The sequence below is a fragment of the Apus apus genome, chromosome 3 (assembly GCF_020740795.1).
Source record: "Apus apus isolate bApuApu2 chromosome 3, bApuApu2.pri.cur, whole genome shotgun sequence".
Taxonomy (NCBI): domain Eukaryota; kingdom Metazoa; phylum Chordata; class Aves; order Apodiformes; family Apodidae; genus Apus; species Apus apus.
The window spans coordinates 107,758,682-107,786,502 of NC_067284.1; the positions used below are offsets into that span (position 1 = coordinate 107,758,682).

General features: G+C 42.8%; 1 protein-coding gene across 4 annotated transcripts in view; it reads right to left on the reverse strand.

The window, feature by feature from the left end:
- Positions 1-3,269: 3,269 nt before the first annotated feature.
- The window catches only part of TFAP2B (transcription factor AP-2 beta), a 32,464-nt gene continuing 7,912 nt past the window's right edge, over positions 3,270-27,821 (reverse strand). For 2 of the 4 annotated variants that reach the window (XM_051615578.1, XM_051615577.1), the window contains 5 exons: positions 24,950-25,010; positions 16,799-17,018; positions 13,923-14,041; positions 11,192-11,333; positions 8,587-8,917 (listed from right to left, as the gene is read on the reverse strand). In XM_051615578.1, the coding sequence (XP_051471538.1) occupies positions 8,617-8,917; positions 11,192-11,333; positions 13,923-14,041; positions 16,799-17,018; positions 24,950-25,010 (843 nt within the window). In that variant the 3' untranslated portion in view covers positions 8,587-8,616. Of the gene's footprint in view, positions 3,288-4,542; positions 7,258-8,586; positions 8,918-11,191; positions 11,334-13,922; positions 14,042-16,798; positions 17,019-24,949; positions 25,011-27,821 lie in introns of those variants that run through there. The other 2 variants (XM_051615576.1, XM_051615574.1) reach the window with 2 other exon arrangements.

A 27,821-nucleotide genomic window follows, 5' to 3' on the forward strand; every position in this document is an offset into this window, starting at 1 on the left:
GGTCTTGTATAAATGTGGGCCCAACCATGCAGGTGGGGAGGGGAAAGGGAAGAGAAAAAAAAATCAGAAAGAAGAAAGAAAAGAAAGGAGTTCACCCCAAAGGGCTGAGAGACAAAAATGATGTTTACGACTGTATAAATCAAGATGAAGGTTTGTAATGGAAACTAGAGCTACCTAGAGTTGAAAAAAAGATACTGGGGCAAGGCAGGAGAGACGGAGAGAAGGTCCCCGCTGGTCATGAGTGGGAAAGCAGATTGTGACATCAGACCGGTGGGGAGGGGAAGTTTTGATGAGCTAGATTAGTGCAGCTAATCATTTGGTTTTGACCTTAAATGGTGGAGAAGCTAGAAGAGGAGAAAGGCGAGGAGATTAGATAGATAGATAGATAGATAGATAGATAGATAGATAGATAGATAGATAGATAGATAGACAGACAGACAGACAGACAGATAGATAGATAGATAGATAGATAGATAGATAGATAGATAGATAGATAGATAGATAGATAGATAGATAGATAGATAGAAAGAAAGAAAGAAAGAAAGAAAGAAAGAAAGAAAGAAAGAAAGAAAGAAAGAAAGAAAGAAAGAGAAGTGATAAAGAGACAAAATGGAAAAGAGAGAGAAATGAAGGAAGAAAAGAGAGAAACGAAGGAAGAAAAGAGAGAAAGGAAGGAATAAAAGAGAGAAAGAAAAGAAAAATAAGAAAGCAGATAAAAAGGATCTGATCTTGGCTTGTTAAAGACCTCTGGGAAAATGCAGTGGAGCAGAGGAGATCAGCAGGAGTATTTCTTCTTTCCTAACATTACATTTCCAGCCCCTCTGGGGTGAGAGCCCACCCGAAGCCCCGCCGGCTGCAAGCTGGGGGAAGCGGGAGGAGACCCCGGCCCCGGGGGTGGCAAGGCACACCAGCAGCCTCCTGGAGCAGCTAACTGTACTTCATTATAAAGACATATGTGCTTTGCTTTCGCAGCCTTGGCTCTGTCGCCGGGAGCCTAGGAAACTCGGAGTGAGCCCTTCCTCGTCTCATCGGGTCCCATTTTACAGGGAGCCCTCGGTTTCCACAGGCGGGGGCTTCTGCTGAGTTGTAAAAGAGTTTTGCTTGGTGCAATTTGTAATTTTTTTTATTCCCTTTTTTACATAACTGTTGCACAGCTCTTGGACAACCGTGAAACTTCCTGATCTCCCCCCCCCTTCCAATAACCCTCCCAGACTCCGCTGGGAACTGCGAGAGCTGTTTTGACAGGTTTCATGCAAAACATGTGCTCTACTAAAAATAATACCGTCGGTGCGATTAAAACAAAAGAAAACAAAACAATTTTTTTTAAAAAAAGCATGGCAGGCAGCTTGGCTTTTGGAAATCAACTCCAGTGTTGCAGGTCCTCCCGGCACTCTCTCGCCAGCGGGCATCCTTCCCCCCACATCTGCCCACGGATGGGGCGAAGGGGCTGGGGAGGGGAGTTTTGGAGGGTCCCCTCTCCTCGCCCTGCAAAGCCACAGGAGAAAGAAAAAAAAAAAAAAAAAAAAGGAGGAAAGGAGGGGAAGGGATTCCCTTTTCTCTGTTGTTCGCAGCTCCGCTGCTCCCCCCCTGCCTCGTTTTCCCCTTACTTGGACCCCGGGCGCTGCTGTCCCCGTCCCCCCTAACCCCCTCCCCCACCCGCTCCATCCATCCCTGACCCCCCAGACTTGCTCTGGGCGTTTTTGCCATCACACCACGGAGAGAAAGTAGGTCACGGCTGAGTCCAAGCCCGGCTGAAGCCGAGGGAGCCGAGCCTGGAAAGCTTCCCCATAGAGCAGACTTGGACTCGTCTCTTGCAACGCTTTTTCTTTTCTTTCTTTCTCTTTTTTGTTTGTTTGGGTTTGTTGTTTTGTTTTCCTTTGGTTTGGTTTCTGGTTGGTTGGATGGAATTTTTTTAGTTATGATGATGATGATTTATTGTGTACACTTTGGACAGTCGGATGAGTCGGCTCCTGTAGTCCAAGATGCAAGGAGAGGGAGAAAAGAGACGGTCTGGGAGATGGGGATGGATTAATTTTTTGCTGTTCTCCCACTCTCCCTTCCGAGAGAAATATTACGTTGCAAAAATCGATCCACAGCCCGTTACAGCTCCTGCATCTCTCCTGCACTCTCAAACTACCACTCATTCTAAAACCCAACAGATAAAATCCAACCCGGCCAAGTCTTCAGAGAGGGTATTTAACCAAAATAGTTCACCGCAATAAAAGCTTTAAACCGGTTTCCACCCCCAGGGCTCCCTGTTTGATTACACGTGTGTGTTTGTTTTCAGGGTGACTGTGAGGAGGGTTAAACTGACAGTCCTTTCCAGACGCTGATTTACAAGAAAAAAATAAAAAATAATTAAAAAAAAAAGAGTGCTTTCCATAATAACTTTTGGGGGCAAAAAAAGCCACACAGCAAACAAACAAACAAACTACAAAAGAACAAACCCCGCAAAGAAAACCTGAGGCCCTACTCGCCCCCCCTTCTTCCTTCACCCAACCGTAGGGCAAACCCCGAGTGACTCCGGAGTGGCTCCAGGTTAGCCTCAGGGATCCGGATCTCCCCACAGCTCTTCTTCAGGCGTGTCGATTACCAACTTAAATGAAGCCGATTTGGGAACGGAGCCGGAGCGCCAGGGACGGAGGGGGGGCGAGTGAGCATGGAGGAAGAAGTTGTTTTAGTTTTAATATATCCTTTGGCTAATTACTGGTGCTGCAACTGTAGACCTGAAGGTAGGAAATAATCCTGCGCTGTGAATAGGAGCATCACTCCCGATGTATATTTAAGAGTATATATATATATATATATATGCACATACATATACACACATCCACGTATACAGAAGTGAAACGTACAGTCACAGTAACACAGCGGGGGGGGGGGGGGGGGAATGGGAGAGGGGGAATCGTTCCCTGACGTTGAAAGCTTCCACAACATTTTCTTTTAATGGCTAATACCTTGAAAAGGAAAAGACTTACTCCTAAATCAACTGGTAAAAGCAAAATGAAACGAAAGCTCACGTTAACATGACATGAGGTTTATTACAGGTCTGCTTAGAATGAAGAGGTAAGAATGGTAAAAATATGGACACTTTTGAGTCAGACAGAAATAAAATACCGACATTTCTGAGAAGCAATATTTATTGTCTTTTTTTTTGCCTTTTTTTTTTTTTTTATGTGAAGACATGTCCTGGATTTCCCCAAAGCCTAGATTGGGAAAATAGAGACTTCTTGGCTTTATAAGTAAATCCGTCTGCAGAATCGAAGCAGCACCAACATTCAAAAAAACTGAAGAGGAAAATACAACAAAAACACAACAATCTCTTTTTTTTTTTTTTTTAATTCTTATTCTTATTATTTATGTAAATCAGGTCATCACTGGACAAGAAACCAATTTCTACCCATTACCATAACAGCTTGTCTATAAAGAACAGAAAAGATTCAGATAGGATACTATCTAGTCAAGCGGGATTTTTTTTTTGTTGGTTTTGTTTTTTTCCTTTTTGTATGTTTTTTTTTACCTTTTTTTTTTTTTTACTCTTTTCTTTTAAATTCCCCCACCCATTCACAGAGGTATAGATTCACAGATAAATAACCCCAAAACTACTTGCTCGCCATATTTACACATTCCCGTTAAATTAAGCATAAATAAATATATACAAACTCAATACTGAATGCCTCTACGCATTTCTTCTCAGGAAGAGTCGATAAACTGCTATTTCTCACTGGGTGGTCAAATTTTTCAAGAAGAGGAGGTGAAAGGGATCTTTTGGGGCATAAAAGGAGACATTTTTTTTTTCTTTCTCTCATCTTTCCAGTTTCTCATTCTCTTTTTCAGAGCTTTGCATGTATTTGTTAGGGGTTTTGGTGGGGTTTTTTTTCTCTTTTATTTCTCTCTGGCACACAATGTTTTCGTCTCTTTCGAAATGTTCAGGGGTTTGCCAGTATGTTTGGGGATATTTTCTTTCACTTTTTTTTCCCTTTGTATAAGAAAATATACTATTTGTAAAAAGCCTACGGTCTCTCTCACACAGGGAAGCCAGAGGGGAGGGGGAGTTTGGCCTGATCGATCTGGCAATGCTTACGGCAGCTGAAACGAGCACCAAATTCTCTGAGAAACATATTAAAACAGAGCAGAGCGGGTCTGCGTGATAAACCGGTCAGAAAGAGATGAGCAGAGGAAGGGAATAAGCCCTTTGGGCACAGCTAAAGGTCTTAATACCATCCTCTCCCCCCTCCCTCCCAGTCCCGAATGCAAATTTGGGGATTTGGGAGGAGGTTGGTTTGGGATGCAAACAGCTTCTCACAGAGAATTTCTATTAGGTGGGACAAGACACGACCCGATTTTAAAGAAATCATCGGGTTGTAAAAGGATTCCCATAAAATTGGCTTCTTGTTTCCTTCACACCTTGTGTGAATAACAGCCAGGAAAAAAAAAAAAAAGTCAGGGAGCATATAAAATCAAAGTGTTTCTAATGGAAAATAGAAAATTGTTGTTTTGTTTTGTTTTGCTTTTTTTTTAAAAAAAAAAAGGAGACTAAGAATGAAATTAAATTTACAGCAACCCACCTGTTTGCTTTAAAAACAAACTTTTCACGGTCTCTCCTCAAACTTTTCCCTTGAGTTAAAAAGCAAAGCTGCCATGTTAATCCTCCTGTTTATTGATTTACGATCCCGAGGAAACCAAATCTTTTAATAACTCAATTATCAGATAAACGTCTGAAGCGTCCCGCCAACATAAGAAGTTAGGCTGGGAAAGCGTAGGGGAGCAGCAAAATGCCTTCCAGTGGGAGACTGAGTTTAGTTTGGGAGGGCACCTCAGTCCTCAGCAATGATAAGAGCCACCAACCAATGGATATTTCTCAAGGACCAGCACTGGGCTGGTGTTATCCCCGTAGCACTGGGAAGAAACAAGGTGGGTGCACTCGCATGCCATGTTTTCTCCCTGGTGCATTTAAATCAGAAACCTTGTTGATTTTGTCTCTGTACCTTGGGGAGTAAATGGGGGGCAGCCCACTGAAATCAGTGGGAATTTGATGTTTGGCTTGATTTCGCCTGAGCAAAGCACAGCCTGGCATTTGCAGTCTGTCTCTTCCAAGTAGAAGGCACGAGGGGCAGATCCAAAGTTGCCAGGAGTCAACTGAAACTCTTCCCTCAACCTTCTCAAGGTTTAGGTCCTGGTCCAGGTGACCAAACCTGTGCCTAGGGGAGATTTCAGCAGCAGGATCAGGCCCTCACACATGGGTGTGTATGTGCACGTGTGTGTGAAGGTCTTTCCCCAAGAAGTTACAAGCAGTTCCCTCACCTCATTAACTCACAGTTGTGGTGGATTTCTGTCTTCTGTAGTTAAAGGGAGCATTCCCAACATCCCCCCAAAGTCTTCAACTGGAAGCCCTGGGGTGGCAGGGAGCAAGTCCCCATGTCCCTGTGTGTGAAGCTGAGGAGGTGGAAGACTGAGCTCTAACTTGGAGTCTTTCCAGCACCCGGGACCCCCACCAGCCTGGGTGATGCTGGAGGGTTGTACCCATGGGCTCCTCACAAAGACTTTTGAGGAGGGAAGGCAAAACAATGTTCAACTCATTGTGCTCAGCTTCAATAAGCAGAGTAGTCTCATCAGGAGTTGTGCTTTCAGGTGGTGTCATTCATTCCTCCCCATATGCACACACACCACTTCCCTTTCCTGTGCATCATTGCTGGGGCCTGCCCTGCACTGGAGTTTGAATTGTTCCTCCCCAGAGCCTTTCAAAATTGGAGGTGGTTGACAAGGGGTGGGTTCCGGAGGACCAGGGGTCCCCAGCCTAATGGTGGGAGATCCATCAGATCTACATCACCCAGGGATCCACACCTCCTCTGGTAACACCCACAGGGGCATGCGACCTACCAAACCCACTGCCAGGGACCTGCCAGGGTTGAAGGCTACCTCCAACTCATCCCAGTGCCTCGTGAAGAAAGCTGCTTGCCTTAGCTTCCCCCTCTTCTCCCATGAGAGAAGCACTCTGCCCCAGCAGAGCCAAAGCTACATGAATGAGGAGCAGCTCCAAAGGGGTCAGTGCTCTACAGGGCTGGAAGGTTCCTGGGTTTCTATTGCCACACACATATCCAGTTCACAGGTAGGGGGCAAAAGCCAAGACCTTTGCTTGCTGATCAAAGATTTGAAGAGCAGAGCAGGCCTTCCTCTGTATCTGTTTCACAAGTGCCTAAGGACACTAGGAGTGACAATCAGGAGGCTCATTTGCTTTTTTTGTTTCAAGAAAATTTTGTTGGGAGTATTGCTGAATTATTTCTCCCCCACCATCCGCTTTGGATGGCATCTATAAACTGAAGCAAGGCTAAGGCTTCTCGTTTGTCTCTCTCTCTCCTTGTTCTGAGTTCAGGTGTGCCTGCTAAGGCTGGTGGGATGGAGTGCTGCAGCTTTAACAGGGATCCCAGGAGGGACCTGACCCAATGGAGGTTTGCCAGCAACTCCAGGAGATTTACCCACACCCAGTAACTGTTCTGACATAAGCAAAAAGATGTGTTAGTGCACGAACCCTACGCCACTGAGAAACACATGCAATTAACCAACAGGGCAGAATCCAAATAGAAATTAATATCCTTACACTTCAGCATAATTTTTACCACAGAAGACAAAGAAATGTATGTTAAAAAAAGGAAAGGAATCAGATTCTCCCTCCAACCCCCCCCAAATCATATGCATGAGACATCCTGTCACACACCAAACCACTGAGAAAAACATTGGAGTTAAGACATTTTTTCCCCCCCTACCACACCAACTTGTTCTAAAGCAAGAGTCACAAGACATTTTTTTAAAAAGCTTCCTAAGAGAAACAGATTTCCTCAGACTTAGCTCAGAAATCAGGATATTCCCTGGCAAGCCCTCCCCACTCCCATCACGAGGAGCTAGCTCACATGGCAACCCTTTCCTCCCTAGGTACAAAACCTTAGTGCCAAGCAAGTGTGGTAACATTCAACACAGCTCTTATTTTCTTTGTAATGTTACACCTCAGTTTCAACTTACATTTTTTATCTCATTCAAATTATTCCCTTTGAGCTTCTTTAAAGAAGTGCACCTACAGAATTTGGAAACAACTGGCTTTGATTTGAAAAAGCAAAAAAGCAAAAAGCAAAAAAAAAAAAAAAAAAAAAAGAGAAAAGTATCAGAATATCAGAATTGTGGATTTTTTTTTCTCTGTACCTGATATATTGTGTAGGGATCTCTAGTCCTCTTTGAAGAAGCTCATAAGCCAAGCGGGCAAAGCTTTAGGAAACAGAAGAAAATAAAATAGTGCATACTCCTGAGAAAGAATTACATACTCATATCACTCATTTTTTGTTGTTGTTAACAGTTCTTTAAAAATGGAGGGAGGTATCTCTCACACTCACTACTCAAGGAACTTAAGGACTGAAACATTGGCATAGTAAGGAATATAAAACTCCCTAGAGAAAAAAGAGGAGATCTCAGAAAATTAAGAAATCAGATAGCACTGACATTTTGCCAGACCTTGCTCTCAGATTTTGCAACCTATCATAGACAAGGCATTTTACCATCAAAGGCAAGTACTAAATTACAAAGGTATGTTTACGTGCATGAATATGTGTGGCTATACACACATATTCAATATATATATGGCTATATTAGTGTATATCCATATATATATATACACAAACATACAGAAGATAAACACACACCCCTGTCAAGTTCTGCGTGCACATACCCGTATGCACACACGTAGGCACACGCGCCCATACACACTGTAAACACTGGTAATCTAAACAGAGAGTCTGTCTAGACCAGGAAAACCAGAAGTTCTTAAAAAATACAGTTAGCTAATTCAACTGAGCTACAACGACTTGCAGCTTCCCATCTAATGGCAGCAAAATAAGATGCTGCCACAAGCACAGCTCGAGCTGGCAGGTGGTGGTGAGTTCAGGAGAGGTCTCTGCACTCTCCTCCCCTCCTTTCCCGGTATAGACAGATCCAGGGTGGTGAGATGAGATAGGAAGAGTTGGGGGGAATGAAGTGATGGGGCTGCTCAGAAAGGAAAGCTCTGGAAGATCATTTTAGCTAGGGTGGAGACAGGACATCATTCACAAAAAAAAACAAAAACAAAACAGAACAAAAAACTTAAAAATAATAGCAAGACAGACCGTGCAGCTCAAGAAATCAAAGCACTGACACCAAAAATGTTTCTCCGATTTCTTCCAATAAGTTATTCATTTCTTTCTTTTATTATTATTATTATTAATTATTATTATATTCCCCTCCCCCCCAAATCATTATTTAAAAAATGTGAAAGAACAGAAGTGGGAAAAAATCCTGGTGGTTGTCTTCACATGTTCCTGGCAAGAGACTCTGAACCACTGGTCTTGCGCCATTGTGCTCCTCTGATCTTAAATTACTGTCTTTCTTTTATTATTTTTTTATTTATTTATTATTATTATTATTTTGTCCTACCTAATAGAATTCTTCCAAAGCCCAATCCAATATTTTTTAAAGCTAAAATTAAGATGGTTTTGTTTTAAAAGATTATCTCTCTCTCTTTTCTCCTTTTATTTATTTTACTTTTTTCTTTGCCTTTCTTTTCCCTCTCTCTCTCTCTCTCTCTCTCTCTCTCTCTCATTTTCTGTGTTTCTCTTCCTTGTCTCCAGTTTTACTACCTGGTCCTTCGCCAGATGTGTGCCTGTTAGCAGTGTTGTTGTTCAAGAACATCTTGTCCATGCCTTTGAGAGCTTCAGTCAGGTAGTTTTGAAGGGCCGTGAGGGCAGCGCAGATAGCAGGGGCCCCAAAGCCATGAGTGATGAGGCTGAAGTGAGTCAAGCAGCTCTGAATGCCCGGTTCCAAAATAGGGGTGGGCCGACTGTTTCCAATGGGCGTCCTGTCCTGGGCCAAGAGATCTGTAAATTCTTTACAAAGTTGCCTGCACAGAAGAAAGAAAGGCAAAGAGGGGACAAGAGACAGAGAAAAGCGGCGGTTAGGCTCATGTCACACATCTCTGAGACAACCAGGACTAAAGGAAGGGACGGGTTCAGGCCAATCCCAAGACCTGGAATAGGACCTTCTTGCCACCTTCCCTTCCCCCAGTAGGGTTTTGGGACTGGCCATGGTCTCTACTCCAGTTGATGCTCTTCAGGAGAGAGTTACCCTGCAATTGCAGGGTAATACTAGGTCTGGAGATAGAAAGCTCTCCTGCAGCCACAAGAAAGCTTCTGGGGAGGTTTAGATTGGATATCAGGAAAAAAAGTTTTCACTTAACGGGCTGTCAAGCATTGGAACAGGCTGCCCAGGGAAGTGATTGAGTCACCATCCCAGGAGGTATTTAAAAGACATGTAGATGGGGCACTTAGGGACATGGTTTAGTGGTGAACCTGGCAGTGTTAGGTTTATTGTTTGACTCAATGGTCTTAAAGGTCATTTCCATCATAAAAGATTCTATGAATCTAAGATTCTGAAGCACTGTAAAAACCTAGCCCTGCTTGGTGGTCCTAGAAATAACCAGCATGAAAGGGAGATGGGCTATAGTAGGTCTGCCAACAACCCATCTGCCTGGAGACCTGACCCTGGCTCAAAGCAGCTCCCATTAATGCTGTTCCTGGAGGAAAGTACAACCATGGACTAAGACCTACTGGGTGGCAAAGGGACACACTTCAGGGAAGGGCCAAAATGGAGTCTTCTCTGAGACTGCTTTGGGTGGGGGACCTTGTTGAGGATGATCAAAATTTTGGGACTCCATATGGTCTTATTCATTGCATGAGGAGCAAAGTTAGTATTTCTTATTTTATTTTTTATTGGAGGACAGGGGTGGCATCCCAATTAACACACCAGAGTTGACATCTGGCTCTTCTTTGGTTGTCCACACCTTTGGAAAAATAAGATTTTATTTTTCTAGTGAATTCCCCCTCACTTTCTTTTGCATTGTTGTGGTCCAAAAGCCCTTCAAGCCAACAGGTTCCTGGGCAACGTAGAAACCCTGGAGACTGATGGGCTTCCCAAAGGATTAGTTTCTTTGAGACAAATGCCTACCCAGGGACTGGAGAAAAAAGTCCAGAATTAAAAGAAAAATAAAAAGAAAGAAAAAAAGAAACCTTTCAAAAAAAGGCATTCAGCTGTCATCCTCTGAATTTCTCTGAAATTCCCAGTGGGTTAAAGGTTTCAGAAGGTGAGGAAAGATAAAGGTCTACTTCTATGTGTATTATCCATTAAGAAAGTGCAAGAGAGGAAACTTTGAATTTGGAGAACAAACAGTAATGAGTCCAACATTTTACATCTTCAAAGAGCAAAGCATGGTCTGCGAGCAATTAAAGTTCTGGGACATTAATATCTTCTGACCCTGAGGAAAAGGGCAATCAAATTCCAATCACGTCTAAAAAACATCTGGACAAATTTGAGCAAATGATTTTTCAACCCTCCATGTATTTCTTTAAATTACACTGTCATCAGAGGCAAAGCACGTCCCAGAACATGAAATAAATGAGAGCTGTTTGGGCTGGTACTTTTCTTTTTCTTTTTTCCTTTTTTTTTCCTTTTTTTTTTTTTTTTTTCCAGATAGATGGAGGTGTGTGGACATTCACAGCAGCCAGTGCTGAGGACCTGAGCAAGCTGTGTAACACCCCATTAACAGCCTGGGAGGCACAGCCAAGTTTTAATCATCCAATACAGCCCATCCACCGAGAAAGTCCCAAGGGAGAAAGGTGGGTTGAGGGAACCAAACCGAGGGCCATGAGCAGTACATGGTGGTGGGTTTTGTTGGTTGTTTTGTTGTTGTTGGTTGGTGGTTTTTTTGTGGGTTGCTTTTTTTTATTAAACCCTATGGAAAAGACATTGCAATTTGGTAGCAGACAGACAGGTGTGTGTGAGCAGCAGGAGGGACAGACAGACATGCTGTGGAAGCAAAATATAGATTCCCCTTTTCATAAAGGTGTGTGTGGGGGGGTGCTGGCTTGGAAATTACGTACAGGACAGTGGCCTACATACTTTATAGGGACAGAGTGCATTGGCAGAAACCCCACTGCAGCAGCCATAGGGTCTACCCTGCCCACAGGACCATACAAGCATCCCTCCTCCCCGCAGGGCAGAGATAAGTTGGGGCCTGGGAACTCCGCCTGCTCTCAAAAGGAACTCAGAGGAAGGACTTAAGGAGGTGGAGGATTTCCCTGGGGAAGGGCAGAAGAGGGGTGGCTAACTTTGCACTCACTTTGTAGCAAGCAGCATGTTTTTCCTGGAGTGGAGGTCACTGGGGTCCGTGTGCTGTCGGTTCAGGTACTCAGAAACAGCTTTGGCTGGGAACTCCGTTTCGCAGATGTACCCAAAATCCCGAGCTAAATGAACGGCCTCACCTGAAGGGAACAAGAGAGGCATTAACACCTCCGGACACCGCCGGCCCCAACCTGAGCTGCTGCCCCCCCCTCCCTCTGGGAGACCCCAGCGCCTTCGGGCCGTGTTTTGAAACCTTATCACAACCCTTGCTTTAAAGATAAGCTCTGGGTCCATGTTTTCCCTCCACATGTTGGGGGCAGAAGTAAGTTGATGGGACAGATTTTCAGCGGATGAAGATTTGTCTTTGCTATGGTGCACTTGTGGTGGTGAGTACCCGTGCAGCTGATTGTGCAGAGCTGTGGGAAAAGCACACACACTGACACATGCACACACATGTAACATACACACACACATACACTTTCAAATGAACTGAGGGAGGGGTGGGAAAAGGAGAAAACTTAAATCCTGAAAGACAGAAGTATGCAAACTTCCCTTTCAGCAGGAAAAAAACAATTCCAGTTTCAATACACTAGTACACTGCCCAAAATGTTACGTATGTGGATATAATGTTAATTTTAATGTCAATTCTGTGTGGGACATGATATACACCCTTGTTTATACGCACGCACAAAGCACTTGCATTATCATCACCATTATTAGCACATCTGTAAAATGAAGAAGATGACTGCATTTCGTCTGCTAGAAATTATTAATCTATTTTTAACTGACCATCATACAATAGAAACTCCTCTCTGGCTGGATAGCAACCAATGGCGACCTTTTCTGCGAACAATAATAATTATTCTAACTCTAATTCTGATTGTCACTTCTCTTGCCTGCCTGGTTTCAGGTTACTTGCCTCCAGAAGTTCGTGTCATCCAACTCCTAGTGATGTACTTTATGCCACAAGAAGACAGTAGTTGCAGAAAGGACGAAAAGAGGAGGGGGGGAGGGAAAAAACCCCTTCGACTCTAGGGGGATTCCACCAGATAATAGCTCAGCCCCTCTAGAATAAAGCATTAAACCCGTCAAAGCACCGCCTGAGGGACCAGGGGGAAGATTTCCAACACGCAAACCAGATATGTCTAATAACTCCAGGCCCACATTATTTTTCAGGATCAGGAGTTGCTTTCCAACGTCATCTACTGCTTTCCAAGGCTTCTCGCTAATCACCAAGGCACTTAATGAAAGCGAGAGCAGCCGGCGGAGCCCCGGGGACTCCCAGCCGCGGTCACTCCGCGCCGGGCAGGGTCCCCCAGGGCATCGCTCGGGTAATCCCGCCCGGGTCTGGCCGAAGCGTTTCTGCTCTGGGAGATACAACAGCAGCAAGGCTAAAGCCAAGCCTGGCTCTTAGCAGAAAAGAAGAGAAATATCCAGCAAGCGCAGCTTCTTCCAAAAGGAGGGAGCTGTCTCAAGACAAACTGTTGATTTGTAGGGAAATCGGGGAAGAGGAGGGGAATGTACACCTTACTCAACACTTGACATCACTGCAAACCTCGCAGGCTTTTTGAACCCCGAGCCAGCTTCGGGAAGGGGCTGATTTTGCTCTGATTAAGGTGCCCCGGTGCTCACACATGCAGAGAGAGCGAAGCTGTGGTAACCCCGCTGTTAAAGGGCGATCGTCACACTCGAAATCCTGCACGTCTCCTGTAGCGGGACCCTATATCTGTAACCTATGCTGTGCTTTGCACACTCAGCATAACCTATATGAGGGTACCAGGAGGAGCTCCTTTTTCTCAGACCCTGTCTTTTTGCCAGCCTGCCTTCAGCTCTGCATGCGGTGAAGTCTTATCTCTCCCATAACTCATTCAAAACAGTTTAAAAGTTAATATCTAGCACAAATGTTTATGCATGTTTATACGCAGAAGAGATAAGTGGCTTATTTATACGCTTCTCGGTGTGTATGTGCTATGTAGATACACACAATTCATCATTTCATCCATACTATTCCAGTTTTGTTTTTTTGGAGAAGGTCCAATTTCTCTCAGCATAAACACGCACATATCCCGAACATATTATGGCACTAAATTTTCCTTTTCAATACAGTAACAACAAATCAAAGAAACACGCAGACCACCAAAATGGTATTATTTGACATGAAACCAGGTTAAACTTTTGTCTCCCCTTTCCTCTTTCCTTCCTTAGAATTATATATATATATTATATATATATATCTTATATAATATATATATTTATATATATATATAATATTTTTTTTCCCCCTCTATTATTTTTCCTCACTGAGCGTCCTGTAGCCATAAATAAACTCGGGGGTGAGGGAGGCGGTGACGGGGGGGAGGGAGTGAGGGAGAGATTTAACGGGAGGATGGAGGAGATGTGGTGTTGCAGAGCACAGGCTGGAAATTAATAGCAAAGAGGGACTGGAATAACCTGCAGAACCACACACACATCCATATACACACATCTACACACACACGTTTGCCACCCAGATGAATCAATGACCCTCCGGCCAGTCACTACTTTTCTGGGGATGGGCTGCTTAACCATGTCAATGTTCACCCTAATCCGCTCTGAATTTCACCTCTGCGAGGTTTTTCCGTCTGATCTCCAAAGTTGAGCTAGGGGTGGGGTTTTATTGGGTTCGTACAGTGTCACACACGAGGTCAGGCTAGGCAGGGGTGTGAAGGGAGTTGCAACCCTTGGCTTACCTTCCACCAGGGAGGTGAGTAAAGTGACATTTGCGGCCTTACGCCTGCCGGCTGGTAAATTCAAACCGATTTTTTCTAGTCTTTCTCTCAAAGATCTCCCCCCGTTTTTCGATTTGGCTCTAGAATTGCAAAGAAAGTAACATCGTGATTGCCCCCGCAGTGTTCCTGGAAAACGTCTGTGCAGTCAGTGGAGTCTGGAGGGGGTTTCGCTCGACTTTGGGTGTGTTGGTTTCTGCTCGGATTTGCTGAGATTTGCTTAATTTCTCACAGGGGTGGTAGTGGGGATGAAGCCACTTTTCCCTGTTTTATCCAGGGAAATCAAATAATGCCAGATAGCAATAATTAATGGACAAGCTTCTGTTCCAGAAAGCAAATGGGTTCCTACTGTGTGACACTAACTCGTATTGAGATGGAGTAAGAAGATGGACAAAAAGGCAGAGGAGAAAAATGAAATCCTCGGTTATTCCAGGAAAGAGCTGACATGGGAAGAAGAATGAGGCGAAGAAAAAAAATAAAATAAAGGAAAAAAAATCTGAAAGGCTCGAAGGGAGAATATGTATGCGTGTGGATAAATAGAAAGGAAGGAAAGTATTTATTAAGCCATTTCGTGCATGTGTGTGTGAGGGTGCTGTGCCGAAAGGCGATGCTCAGAGGAAGAGCTCACCTGAAGGCAGGGTTCGTTATACAGAGGGAATTGATTGCCTGAAGGAAGATTTGAATATCTGTCGGAGGTTACTGATAAGGACAATAAAAGGATGAGTGAACTATAGGTGGGAAATAGAGAGTTATTGTTCGGAAGCCTATATAGGTGTAAACCCCCAGGGATGAAATCTTGCCACCTGCGAAATCAAGGAGAGTTTTGGCACTCCGATCGAAGTCCGTCCCAATTGTGTCTTAGTTCTTTCATCAAATTTGTTTAAGAATTAGCAGGCACATTTAGCTAGAGGAAACCACAGACGACAGAGAAGCCAGACTGGCTTTCCACTATTTTTTATCAAAGTAAATAGGGCTAGATGGCAGAACTGCAGAAGAGCAGCTTTCTGTACTTCATCTGCTCTGAACCAAAAGCTTGTCTAAAATTTAGATTCAAGATAGGAACTGAAGTCAGCAGCAGCCAATGATTATGTCTTGGGTCACCTCCAGAAATCCACTGAAGTTCAATAATTATGTTTCTTTACCTTCGTAATTATATTTTCTACAGTGTATCTCTCAGATATTCTCCCTGCTCCATTTGTAGCTGTACAGAATGAGGAGGCAGGTTAGCATCTGTAAGTAAAAATCTCTGCTGCCCTTGCTGGCAAGGATCGCAGCTAAACATTGATTACAGACATTCACGTGGAACAGCATCTATTTTGGGAGACCCTAATTCTCGCATGTATTTCTGGGTGCCTGACTGCATGAAGCAGGACTTTCCCTCTGGTCTCCAGATAGGAAGCTGGAACCCTTGACACCGTCACATGATTTTTTTTCATTGAATTAAAAAATAAATAAATAAGTAAATAAAACCCCAATACCCTACTTCATTCTAAAACATCTGAGAGTCAACGTTGCCTAATTGCTGCTACTGGAGCTGGCAAAGTATTTCCTCCTCTAAGATTAGAAATTTTTAAACACGATCTGAAATTTATTCAGGGGCAGTTGGTATGCATTTGTTCCTGTCTGGAAGCAAGGGTTTCTTTTCCAGACTGGCACACACCTGACATGTAGAAAAAGAACTCTTATCCACTCTCAGCTTCTCATTAGCTTGAGTGTCTTCCCTGTTCTGACCAGAGATGGAGCCGTAGCTCACTTTTCTTGCAAGCCATGAGGACAATTTACAGTCCTTCAGTTACTGTCAAGAAGATAAAGACCTTTCTCCTGTTAGGTCTTCCGCCTGGTAACCTCAGAGCTTAAATTCTTGCTGCTGGTACCTAAATGCACAATCTCTCTTGTTATGATGCAGAGGCAACCACCTCAGGATCACAAAATCACAGAATCCTAGGGGTTGGAAGGGACCTCGAAAGACCATCCAGTCCAACCCCCCTGCCAGAGCAGGATCACCCAGAACACATCGCACAGGAACGTGTCCAGGCGGGTTTTGAATGTCTCCAGCGAAGGAGACTCCACAGCCTCTCTGGGCAGCCTGTTCCAGTGCTCATTCATTCTCCTCAGTACCAACAATGCCAACTATTTTAAGGTCTTTGGCAAAACCCACGGGGACATTAGTGGGTGATTTGCACACATGTTTAACAGCAAAGACCTTCAGACCAACCGTGAGTAATTCTTCTAGCAACCTTCTCTAGCTGAAGCACTAAGTTTCTGAATTTCAAAGCTATCTGTTGACGGCTTTTCTTTAGTCAGGTACTTATCTACCTTACAGGTTGCCTATTAATCCCCTGCTGATTTTAATAATGTTTTGTGTGACACCACGTCAATTACTGTATCGTTATTGCCATGTAGGGAAAGGCTCTTAGATTTATCTAGGAAATTCCTAGAAATCCATCAGGTCCTGAAATACATCCAGCTAATCCTAAGACATCTCACTGCAAGACCCCCATCGTGGCATTTTACTTTGCCCATTTGCTAACAGGGAAGTTTGAGGAGAAAAAGATAGAAAGTGCGTGCGTGTACAAGAGTGAAGAAGTTTGTCTCAGTTCGTTCATTTTGGACTGCTTTGCTAGAAAATATCCAAGGTCAAACCTTTCTCTGGCCTCCATGCATTCATCTCAATGTCTGAATACAGAATATTTCCACCTTACCCTGAGCATTTCATACCCATGCTACGACAAAAAGATCAATGCATTTTTTCAATCATCTTTACCATTGACCAAATATTTCTGGTGCATGCATGGATGCCCACACACGGGCATGTTCGTGCACTCGCCCCAACCTCTTACCTTCTAAGTACTCCTCCTAGGAGGGATGCATTCAGACACTCGGGAGGAGAAAGGCGTCTTTGAACTTCTCCCACAGTTACTTTATACTTTGAAGTTGAACTAAGCAAAGACAAGCGGCCAGGTACAGAGCAAAACACCTCTCCGGTATTGACTGAAATTCCACCCAGGAAGCCGTCTTTATTCATCATCAAAGAAGTAACAGATTTTGGAGGAACCGGAACTGGAGAAAGAAAAGGGGAGGAGGGGAGAGAGAAACCATCATGCCGCGAAGGAGTATAGGATAATCAGTCTCCCTGACATGCACAGAACAGCAAAATGTAAAGGGAATTTTGAATCCCTAGCTAGCTCCAGCAACCTAAAGGGTGCTGCTCCCCCAACCTCTAGGAAACTGCTCCATGAATGATGGATGGAGAGAAGGGTGGTGCAGTACAGCCTCTATGCAAGGTTTGAGCATTAGGAAATAAAATACATATTGGCAAGCACCTGGCAAATTTCGGGTTTGAGCCTGTGTCTCACCCAGAGCCCCCCGATGCCTTTTGTACAACGGACAGCGCCTTTCTGGAGGGGAAAAAAAGAGGAAAATTTACTTTTTTTGTGCTAATGTTTCCATTACTGCTAAGCTGAGCCAGGAATAAATTCACTACATGAAGGGAGTTGCTGTCTTAAGTCAGTATAAAGGCTGGAGGATACAGCAAGCAGAAGACAGCTCTGTTATTGCTTTTGTGTTTTTATTAAGTCTGGTTTATGAAATAAAATGAGTCTTTTCCTTCAGAAAAAATGAACACCAGCATAAAAAAAATAATAATAATGAAAAAAGAAATCTGGTCTAACCCTGGCTTTTGCCACCTTGATCATATTGTGCTGTTCGTGAAGCAGTGGGAACTCTCCCTTCCCAAAATAAAGCTGATCTGCTTCTGTAACACATATTTAAAGGAAGTTAAGGGGCAAAAAGTCAAAACAGAACGATAAAATGAAACTAAATTAAATAAAACCGTGTTATTCTGTCCACGACAAAACGAAATGGTCCTTTTCTCTGAGAAACTAGGAAGGTTATTTTAAGAGTAACCAAGGGGATTATAACTAACAAATTCCTATAATAGCAACCAGACACACTCAGAAATAAACAAACAAAAGAAAGGCTAAACTAAAAATGAGAGCCATTCCCTCGTGACGTGAATTTTGTTTACAAATGAAGTTAAACAGCTCCCTCATAATTGTGTGTAACTGTTATGATTTACAGCAGGTGCTCTAATCAATCAACAAATCACTTTAATTTATAGGGAGCCTCGCTGCATTTTCCCAGTTGTTTCATTTCTGCAAGTAATTGATAACAAACCGTACTTAAGGTATGTTTTATGCAGGAGTTAATAAGAGCTGACAGCTGCTACTGCTGCTTCCTCTTGGAATCGCGGCAACACGCGTTTCCTTATAGAAAACCTACTCCGAAATGGAGGGGTTTGCTGGTGGTAGAGCCCGGGCATGTTTCAGAGGAGAAGACTAATTGATTACACACCCTAGTCGAGCAGATACTACTTCACAGTCTCCCATTTCCACTCAATCAATTGTAAAACCAATTCGGCAAATAATAGGGTTCTATTATGCACATATGCCAGCTATTTAGGTAGTTATAATACATGTCAGTTAAGCCATAAAAACCCTGTTTATTTGCAACATATCTGGAGAATCAAACCATTAAGGTTGAGGGGATATTTAAGTCGTCTGGAGCTGCTAAACAATAAGATCGGGTATCCTAATATATTACCAAGTGCTAACTACTGGGCAATTGCCAATTTTATAACCTCAGACTATGGAATAGACACAACCGTGTTTCACTGTTTTTATTACAGATCATTTCCTATTGCCAGACCAGACCCCCACAATAAAAGCTCTATAACAGCTAAAAACCAAAAGGCATGTCGATTTTAGATATACAGCTTGCTTCATATGCCTTGTATATAGTCTCCAGTATAAACAAATTATTTTGAGTGGCTTTACTTCAGGGAATCGAAAAGTGAAATGGATTCCTATTTTCTATTATTTTTAGTTAGGCACTTTATGCAGCTCATAAAGGCGGTTTGAAATAGTTTGAGAAAGGCAAAGAAACAGTTATAAAAGAGTTAGAGGCCAGCTCCTACTTTAGTTGCTATTAATAGGATTTTTTCTTATTATTATTTTTTCCTTGGATTCTATAGGTAAAGACTCTGTGGCTATCAGAGTTAGCAATGGAAGAGGAAAAAAAGCCACGTATCTTCCCATCTTTATGCACTACGTTCTGCAACGTCATTCGAGTGAACCATCAAGAGAAAGTAACAGAAAACAAAACAAAATCAAACATTTCGGTGAAAGCAGTGCCACCAGACAGATTGTCATGACTGGCATTTTTTTTTTTTTCCTTCTGACAAACACACGGGCTCAGCGGTTCGTGTTCACCTTTACAGTGGCTATATTTAGTGACCAGTTTATCAGGTCACTGTCCAGTGAACTGAGAAATTAAACAAGAGGCAGCAATTCCACGAACATCTGATCTTAGTCCAACCTCACTAAAGAGAGAGGGACCCGTGCAATGCTTAAATGTACCTCACACCACTCGCTTTGGCCTGTGGGAGCACTCATTACATTAGTTAACCTTTGAAATATGGATTTTCACGTGCTCGGTATTATTTTTTTTTTTTTTTCCTTGCAAATTGCTTTTGGGAAGCGGGTTGGCTCCCTTCCCTGCTATGCTGAGAGCTCCCCAGCTTTTCTGCCTGCCACTGCCTCCCAGAAAAGGACCATATGAACATGCCCATCAGTTGGAGTCTAATAACTCTAAACCCATTTTAGAGGCTTACCAGGCGGTGTAAGCATATCTATTGCAATTTCATAGCTTCAGAGAGATGTATTCTATCTAGACTCTATATCTTCTGTAAATTACCTAATGCTGCCTCAAAAAAGTGTTTGCCGTGGAATGAATTATCTCTATCTATATCATATCTATATGTTTATCACGGCTGTAACTTTCAGATACAGCCCAGACATTACCAGAGATAATCTAACGTGGAGGTTTTAGGGGGTGAAGAGATAGACACGTCCGTGTGTGCGGCTGCATGTGTCAAATCATTTCGTATATGTAAATAAACTATAATGCAGAGTGTATTTTTTAGTCGATGTCAACTTGCCCGGTTGGTTAGGGATTGCCATCAGCGCTGAAATAATACAGAATAACACTGACGGGTACAGGCAGCATCCCCACCATTTCTGCCTTAACTTTCTCTCTTTTAGTTCTTGTCATCCCCCGCACAAACTATTGGATTTTCTTTCACTCTATTCGCTGTGTGTATGTGAGCATTCACAGATACCTAATTCCCTTTTCCAAAATCTCTGCCTTCTCTTATTCTTTATCTTCTTTATTTCTCTCTCCATCTCTCCTTTCTCTCTTTTTCTTTTCTCTCCTTTCTCCTTTCCTCTCCCTATTTCCCCTCTCTCTCTTTTACTCCTCCTGTGGTTACTTCCAGCCTCTTTGTCATTTCTCCCCCTTTCATTTCTCTTCAGCTTATCAATAAACCGGGAGAGCAACAGTAGCCGCTTGATTTGTTAGTAATTATAAACATACTGTTCCTGCAAACGGGATCTCTAGATGAGTGAGATCGCTTTAAAACGACAGCAGGAAATGGTGGGGAAATGGAGCATGGCGAAACTCAGCGTGAAGCTTTCAGTTCTTTACATGTTTACAATTTTCTGTGCATATATTAAGTCTTAGGGTTGGGTTTTGGTGGTTGTTTTTTTTGTTGGGTTTTATTTTTTTGGTGGTGGTGGCGGTTCTCTGTTGGGTTGCCCTCCACAAACCCGTGAAAAGGCACAAAACCGCACAGGAGCAAGAGGGAATGGAAATAAAAAAGCATTTCAGCAACACTTAAATATCTAAACAGAACTTGATCTTTCAAACAGGTGAATAACAAGGCTCTAAGCTATGGATATTGGTGCAATAACCCTGGCAAATAGTATTATAGTCTTATCAGTCAATCAAAGAATCAGTCAGAGGATATATTTTTTTTCCTTACTACCAAACATAAAGGAGCAGCTTATTACTAGTCAGCTATCAAATGCCTTCAAATAGTTTTTTCTCCTTCCTGGGACTGACATAAGTGAGAAGTTATTTGTCCATTCTAACACCAAGGGTTTGCTTTTATTGGTGATTCCGTCTGACTAGGTGGGCAAACCTTGAAAGTCCAGGGACAACCTTCTTCTCATTGTCACTAAAATGCACGGTACTTCTTTCAATTTCAGTGAGCAAACACATGAAGTGTGTGCTCATGTCTCTTTCCCTCCTGTCCTTCTTGTCCTCTCCTCCTCTTCCCCACTCTCGCTCCACCACCTCAGTCCCTTTCCTCTGAAAACTGGGACTAAAATTCCAAGTGCAATGGATTCCCTTTAAATTGTTTCGCATTTAATTAATGGGGATCATAAGGTTCAGTGGGTAATTCAGGAAAAAGCACGAAACTGAGCAGCAATGAAGCAACATCTCCAATTCCCAGATCTATCACATGAAAACTGAGGCCAGAGTGGTTTTCGGTTAATCATTTATCCCAATACTTTGAGAAGAGGTGGAGAGGAATCTTATGCTGTAGTATTTAGAGTTTAAAAAATGTCTAAACACCTCCTTTCTTAAGGTTCTTTTAAATAGCATGAACAATAGAGGGTGATTGCAAGGAGACAATGAGTTAAGGTGTTAGGGTTACGATGGCTTTTCGTGCTAAATCAGATGCGAGTTTGCAGACGACCGTCAGAAACAGCTGAAAGTAAATAAATACTTCAAGATAATTTTAAGGTCACTGACTGTGCCCCAGAGTCACAAAAAATTAAGTTGGGACTCGGACCGCTCAAGATTTTGCAAGGCGACAAGTTCTTTTGCCAAAGACAGTGCCAAGCAAATTTCAGATGAGCACTTGACAAGGGTACCCGAGCTTTTATTCCTGACACACGGAAAACCTTCTCTTCATTTCAGCAGAAATCGAGGGAAAGCCCTCAAAAAGAGGAGCCGGTAAGCTCTTAAAGCCGAGTTAAATCTGGTATTAATGCTCTTGGTGATTATTATCGTTCTTGATGATTTATCTGGCTCCCTCCCTCCCACTTTCACCACCCAAATCTTAACGGAACTGGGAGTTAACGATGATTTTTTAATGTCTCGTTGGATTTTTAGCCTGTTAATGTACCGCATCCTACTCATTATTAGTTTATTGATTGTTCATTGACCAGCCCCCTTCAAATCGTATTAACCACCCTCTGCCACTTTAGATTAAGAGAGTTTAAAAAGCACCTTTCATTATGTCACCGCCACCACCACCACCACAGTAGAGTTCAGGCTTGGTAGCTTAATGCTCGCTCTAATGGGGCAGCTAAGAGACGAGGGGCCACGGTCCCTGCCTATTGCATTAATAGCTCAAAGGGGGCTAATACAGAAAATTAGCCTTAAACGAGCTCTGGAGATCTCCAAATGAAAGAGCCATTTATCACGCTGGCTACCTTCACTCCACTCGTTTGCTCTCTCTACTGGGAACAACTCATTTCCTCTTAACTAAATTACTTCAGAAATGTCAAGTAAGCTCAGATAGCAAACATAACAAGAGGCTGTGTATATGTAATCTCTTGTGGGGGATCGATACGTGAGATAAATCGATAGCTGCGTATGATTCCCTATATAATTTCCTCAAAAATTTCGGCCATCCTTTTGCATAGATAGATAATTCCCTCTGCAGGCCTTAGAGATCATAAAAGATAGGGACGAAGTCTGACTTCTATAACAAGTTTAGATTTCAAATCTCCTTTATACTTTTCCCACTACGTTGCATTTCAAGCATTTTGGGCACCAAACTAGGTTTTGGGCAAGTAGACCCCCTGCAACCTCCTCCTGGCGGATGTGCATCAGGGAGAGGGCTCCGCTGCACAGAAACCAGTCAATATCTGTCTGTCTGTCTATGCCATTCACCTACAATAACGACTTACAGAGTTTCAATAACTTCTTCTTCTTACTTCAAACTGCACCCTCCCAGCTACGAATTGCAAGGAACAAAGCGAAACTGATACCGAACCCGCTTTGTGTTGCTCCTTCTCTAGTCTTGATTAAATATTGTCTGCCACAAAAGTGACCTACTATTTGTTACCCGTTTCTCTTCCCCCGCACACAGGAAACTCGCTGTGCAAAAAAGAAACTGAGCTTACAAGATTCCTTTATGCCGGGAAGTTTCTGAGAGCTCAGCATTACTTCTAAGGAAGAAAATATTCCTACAGTGACTTTAAAAACAGCTGCAGACACATCTCGGGATCTTTTTTAGCAACCTAATTTCCAAAGTGCATATGTAGCCTATTCATCATGGATAAACTCAGGGTATCTCTCCTTATGGCTGCAAATAGGCACAAGTAATCCTACCTATATGTGACTGTGTCTCTTTCTGCAGCAGCTGCTCGACTTGGGGCCCTTGCCGTGCCCATACACAATAAGCGCACCCTAAATCTATACCTAATGCATGTAATTATTAACATTCACATTTTAGCGCCACTCGCTACCTAACTGCCACCCAGCATGCACATGGAATGTGTCTGCTGTCCTCGGCACCTGAAGGAGAGAGAGACACAGAAGGGGGTGGTAAAAAAGGGTATTTTGGGCAGGGTTACCGACAGAAGAGTGTTTTGCGGGAAAAAAGAAAAACAATAAACAACCATACTGCAAAATGAAAATGTGAGCACAGAGCAACATCAGGTAGAAATCTCTCAACCACAAATCAAGCACCAATTAATGAAATACACCCAAGAGGAAACGTCGAGTATGAGGTGTCAAGCGGGGGTGGGGAGGGGAGGGGTGGGGAGGAGAGTGAGGAAAAAAAAGGAGAAAAATACAACCAGAGGCCATCAGGTTAGACACCCTGAGCACAAAACCAGCTAAACGTTCAGACTGAACTGAAACAGGAGAAATAATTGTATTATTATTATTATTTTTTACTACGGTAAGTGATTTCCTGTTTCTCAAAAACACCTTCGACTTTTCAGCCGTTGGTCACGAATTATGCTGCCAAATGGTCTTCAAGTTTTCATCTGTCCTCCCTCAAATACCTAGAACTTGATCTTGCGTATGTGAGAGAGACTGCACATGAGGATTTAACTTTAAAAAAAATAAATACGTAGAAGGACCTCATGCTGCCTCGAACACATTTAAAATAAACACCCTCCCTGTTATTTTCTTTACATTCTAGAAGATCAACTCTATTAAAGTATTTATGCGCATTTGACAAATAATAAGGTGCTGGAGATAAGTGCTTGTTGATAGTAAGCATAAGGGACAGCATTTCTAAGCCTCATCTCTGGTACTTAAAATTGAATCTAGAAATAGAAACTCCTTAGATAATTAAAGATAGCTTTCCCTACATTTGCAGTGTGTGATCTGTTTAATGTCTATCAGCATAACACAACACTAATCGCCAAGCATCTTCGAGTGACTGTCAGAGAAATGTAAAAAAAATTAAGCAGCTGCAATACGCCCAAAATGAGTTATTGTAATTACATTTAATTAGTTTAATTAGTTAATTATTTTGCTTACAGCTGTACAAGAGACTGCAAACATTTGTTAATATCACATTCCCTTTAACAGTATGGGGTGATTCTGCAGTTACACTAAATCATGTGCGCATATGTAGAAAGGTTTAAAAAATGGGAATGGGGAAGGGGGGATTCTTGGGGGAAGGGGGGAAAGGAGGTCGGGACTGCCCTTCCACAGGCGTTTCTTTCTCTCCCCTTCACGTCTGGCTCGCCTGGGAAATGCATTCAAGCCCCTAAGGGAATTAACCCCTTTCTCCCATTAAAAGCCGAGGGTTCCCCATCGAGGACTATCGTGGGGGAAAAGAGGAGGGGGCCGTTGGAAACGGCTTTAGAGCATGGGGTGCTCCATTGGAGAGCGTTTGTGTAATTAAACCCTTTGAAGGACGGGGGAGGTGGGTATCAACTTCTCCCTTCCCATCTCTTTCATTTTCCTTTCACTCTATCTGCTGATCCAATCAACTATCCGTCTCGCTGCCACGGGTGCCTGCTTCCCCGATAAATTAATTGCCCCAAAGTAAAAATATATCATGAAGATATTGCTATACAGTAAAAGTTCGTCTAGCTTGTTGGAATAATCCATACCTTTTTTAATGACAGACTGGTCCAATAAGTTCATACCGCTGTTATTGGCATCTTCAACTGACTGTGGATATAAAAACATCACTATTCAAATTGACTGGATATTAAAGAATCACGTACATAAATCATGTCATTCCAAACTGGAGTTTCTGTTATTTCCATTTATATTAATTCACTAGGGAAGGAGAGATTTTTATTTTTTCCACTATTATTATTGTTATTGTTATTCCTCCAAATCGACAAGGAAATGAAATTCTTACAAATTACATAGTCTTCTAATAAAAAATAAATAAAAAATGAAGTGTGAAGCATATGGGGTGCAATACTGGTTTTGTTATCTTACAAAACATAGATATCACATAGACTTCTTTGCATTCGATAAAGCTTTATATTTCTTCCTTTGAAAATCTGGCAACATCTGCAAGATCTATTGCATGACATAAACGAACACGATTAAGGACAACTTAAATTCTCCCTCCTCTTTCCTCCCCACTCCCTCCCCCTCCCTTTTTCTTTTTTATTTTGTTTGTTTGTCACCCTGCTACATCTTAATAATTCAAGGACCATTTACTTTTTATATATAAGTTTACGTTATGGACTTTTAATTAAAGCCTGAGCAACTCGAAGTGCAGCGCAACGCCCACATCGTACAGGGTAAAAACAGAAAGAGATTTACAGCTCCCGAGGTTGCTTCCATGTCCTGAATTAGTGAGGACGGGGAGGGGGCAGCGGGAATATACGTTATCAAAAGTATGATCGCCTAGAAAAAGTCTCCCGATCTCCTTTTCAAAGCCTTTCCCCCGCTCCTTCCCCTTTTCCCCCCTCTCTTTTCAGCCCGTTAAGGGGCACACCTGTTATTATAGCATTAACTTCTTTAGCAGCGGAGAGAACAAAGGCGGGCACAGAGGACAGAGTAAATGTTTGGTTTCGTTTCTCAACAAAAAAAGTGGAATACAGAAAACAAACAAACAAACAAACATTACCCCTAAACCTGCGGTCGGCACAACAAAACCATCTCCCAAGGAGAAGAGGTGTCAGAAGAGCAATTTATTGCAGAATTACGACACGTTCCGTTTTAGGGTAAATTCTGGGCTTCAGAGAGAGGGAGGGCCTGTGGGTTTCTTGGTTTTATTATTTTATTTTTCTTATTATTATTTAGAGTTTGGGGATTTCCGTGTTATTGCCTATTTGGGATGTTGTCCCATTTTTTATTTTTTTTTTTTTTTTTCCGTGATAAGGAAACCACCTTTACAGCAAAGCAGTTGATTTCTTCCCTATTATTATAACTTTATAGACCGAGAGGCTGAGCATATCCAGATCCAGCCCTTATCTCCGGCTCTCTCTCTGCTCAGCAGAGACGTTCAAGATGGAACATATAATTGAGGAGAAAATTACATCTCCCAAAAATGTGACAGAACGATATTTTCTATTAGATCTTCCCTTTCATTTCCCTTGAATCCCCCCTTAAACGAGAGCACACACACAGTGGTTCCTTCTGTTGTGTGTTTGTGCATGGCTGTGTCTCTCTCTCATAATCAATAGGCTACATACCTAAAGGGCACAAAATAAAATTGCAAAGTCTTCCCTCCTTTCCCAAAGAGGGATGATGAGCAAATCCTGCAGCCTGCTGGAGTGCATCGCCGTGCTCCTGGATGGCACAGAATTGGAGGTAACTACGAAACGCCATCTTTCCCTTTCTTTTCCTTTCCCTCCTTATCTCACCTTATCTCTGGAGTCTGTGGCTGTGCACAGGCTTTATGTGTGTGCGTGCACTCCGCTCGCTCCATCAGCAACGTGGGTTAGTTGTTGTAGTTAATGAGAAGACTCCTGTCTGATTTTCTATCTAATTACGCCCTCCTGCTGGGTTTTTGTACAGGATATTCGCTCAGCATGCTGGCAGTTAATAGTCACAGAGAGGATCGTAAAGATTTAATTAGGACTGCATGCGGAAACGTGGAAAAACAACTCAGACTTTTAATTACTAGACTTCTTTAGTTAAAAGTGATACCAGGGGTTACTTTATAAGAGACTTGGGTGTTTTTGGTGCAACTTAACTTTCCGTGTCTCTAGCTGGCACGCGGGAGCGGGGCCGGTAGTGTGAGGGAGGAGGAGGAGTGGAGGTGTGTGTGCAGGGAGGGGAAAGGTGATGAGTTTCCAGATATACTTAGAAAACCTAGAGAGGAAGATTCTCCACCCTCCCCTCCTTCAATAATCTGATAGCACAGATTTTCCTGTATACCAAATGTACACACACCTTATTCAACAGCTATGGATATATCTGAAGAAACAACCCTGAAGGCTGATCTCTTTGGTTTCCTTTAAAGAATCTGAATTTTGCCCTGTATATCTTCTTCATCCTGCTTAAACTCTACTTTTGCCTAGCGGGTGGGGGGAGAAGGGAGGGAGAACTGAGGCTGCAATGGTGTTTTCCAGAGTGCCTGTTAGATGATGCAAATTTGTTTTCAGTAAGAAGGTCTTGGTTTCTCTGTTCCCTGTCTGAGGGCCGTAAATCCCAGATTGAAAATTCCTCTCGAAAGGGGCAGCAATAGCAATACAATACGTCCTGTTTACAATAACAGAGAGCTATCGTGTTACAATCACTTAATTCTGCCCCTGGACAATGGCTCACACATGGCCTGGATTTGGTGTTTATAAAATAACCACTGTTTCTTTCTGTCACGCACTCTCTTTCCCTGTTTCATTCCCCGTTGTCAGCCCAGCCCATTCTCATGGCACACATGCATAAGCTAAAGCACAGAGACACAACTTTATCCAACTATATACCTAGATGTCGTTTAGACTCTTTTGGATTTTTTCTGACTACTAAAAAAAGAAAAAAGAAACTGTTTGGGACCCTTCCTGGAAATTCTTTCTA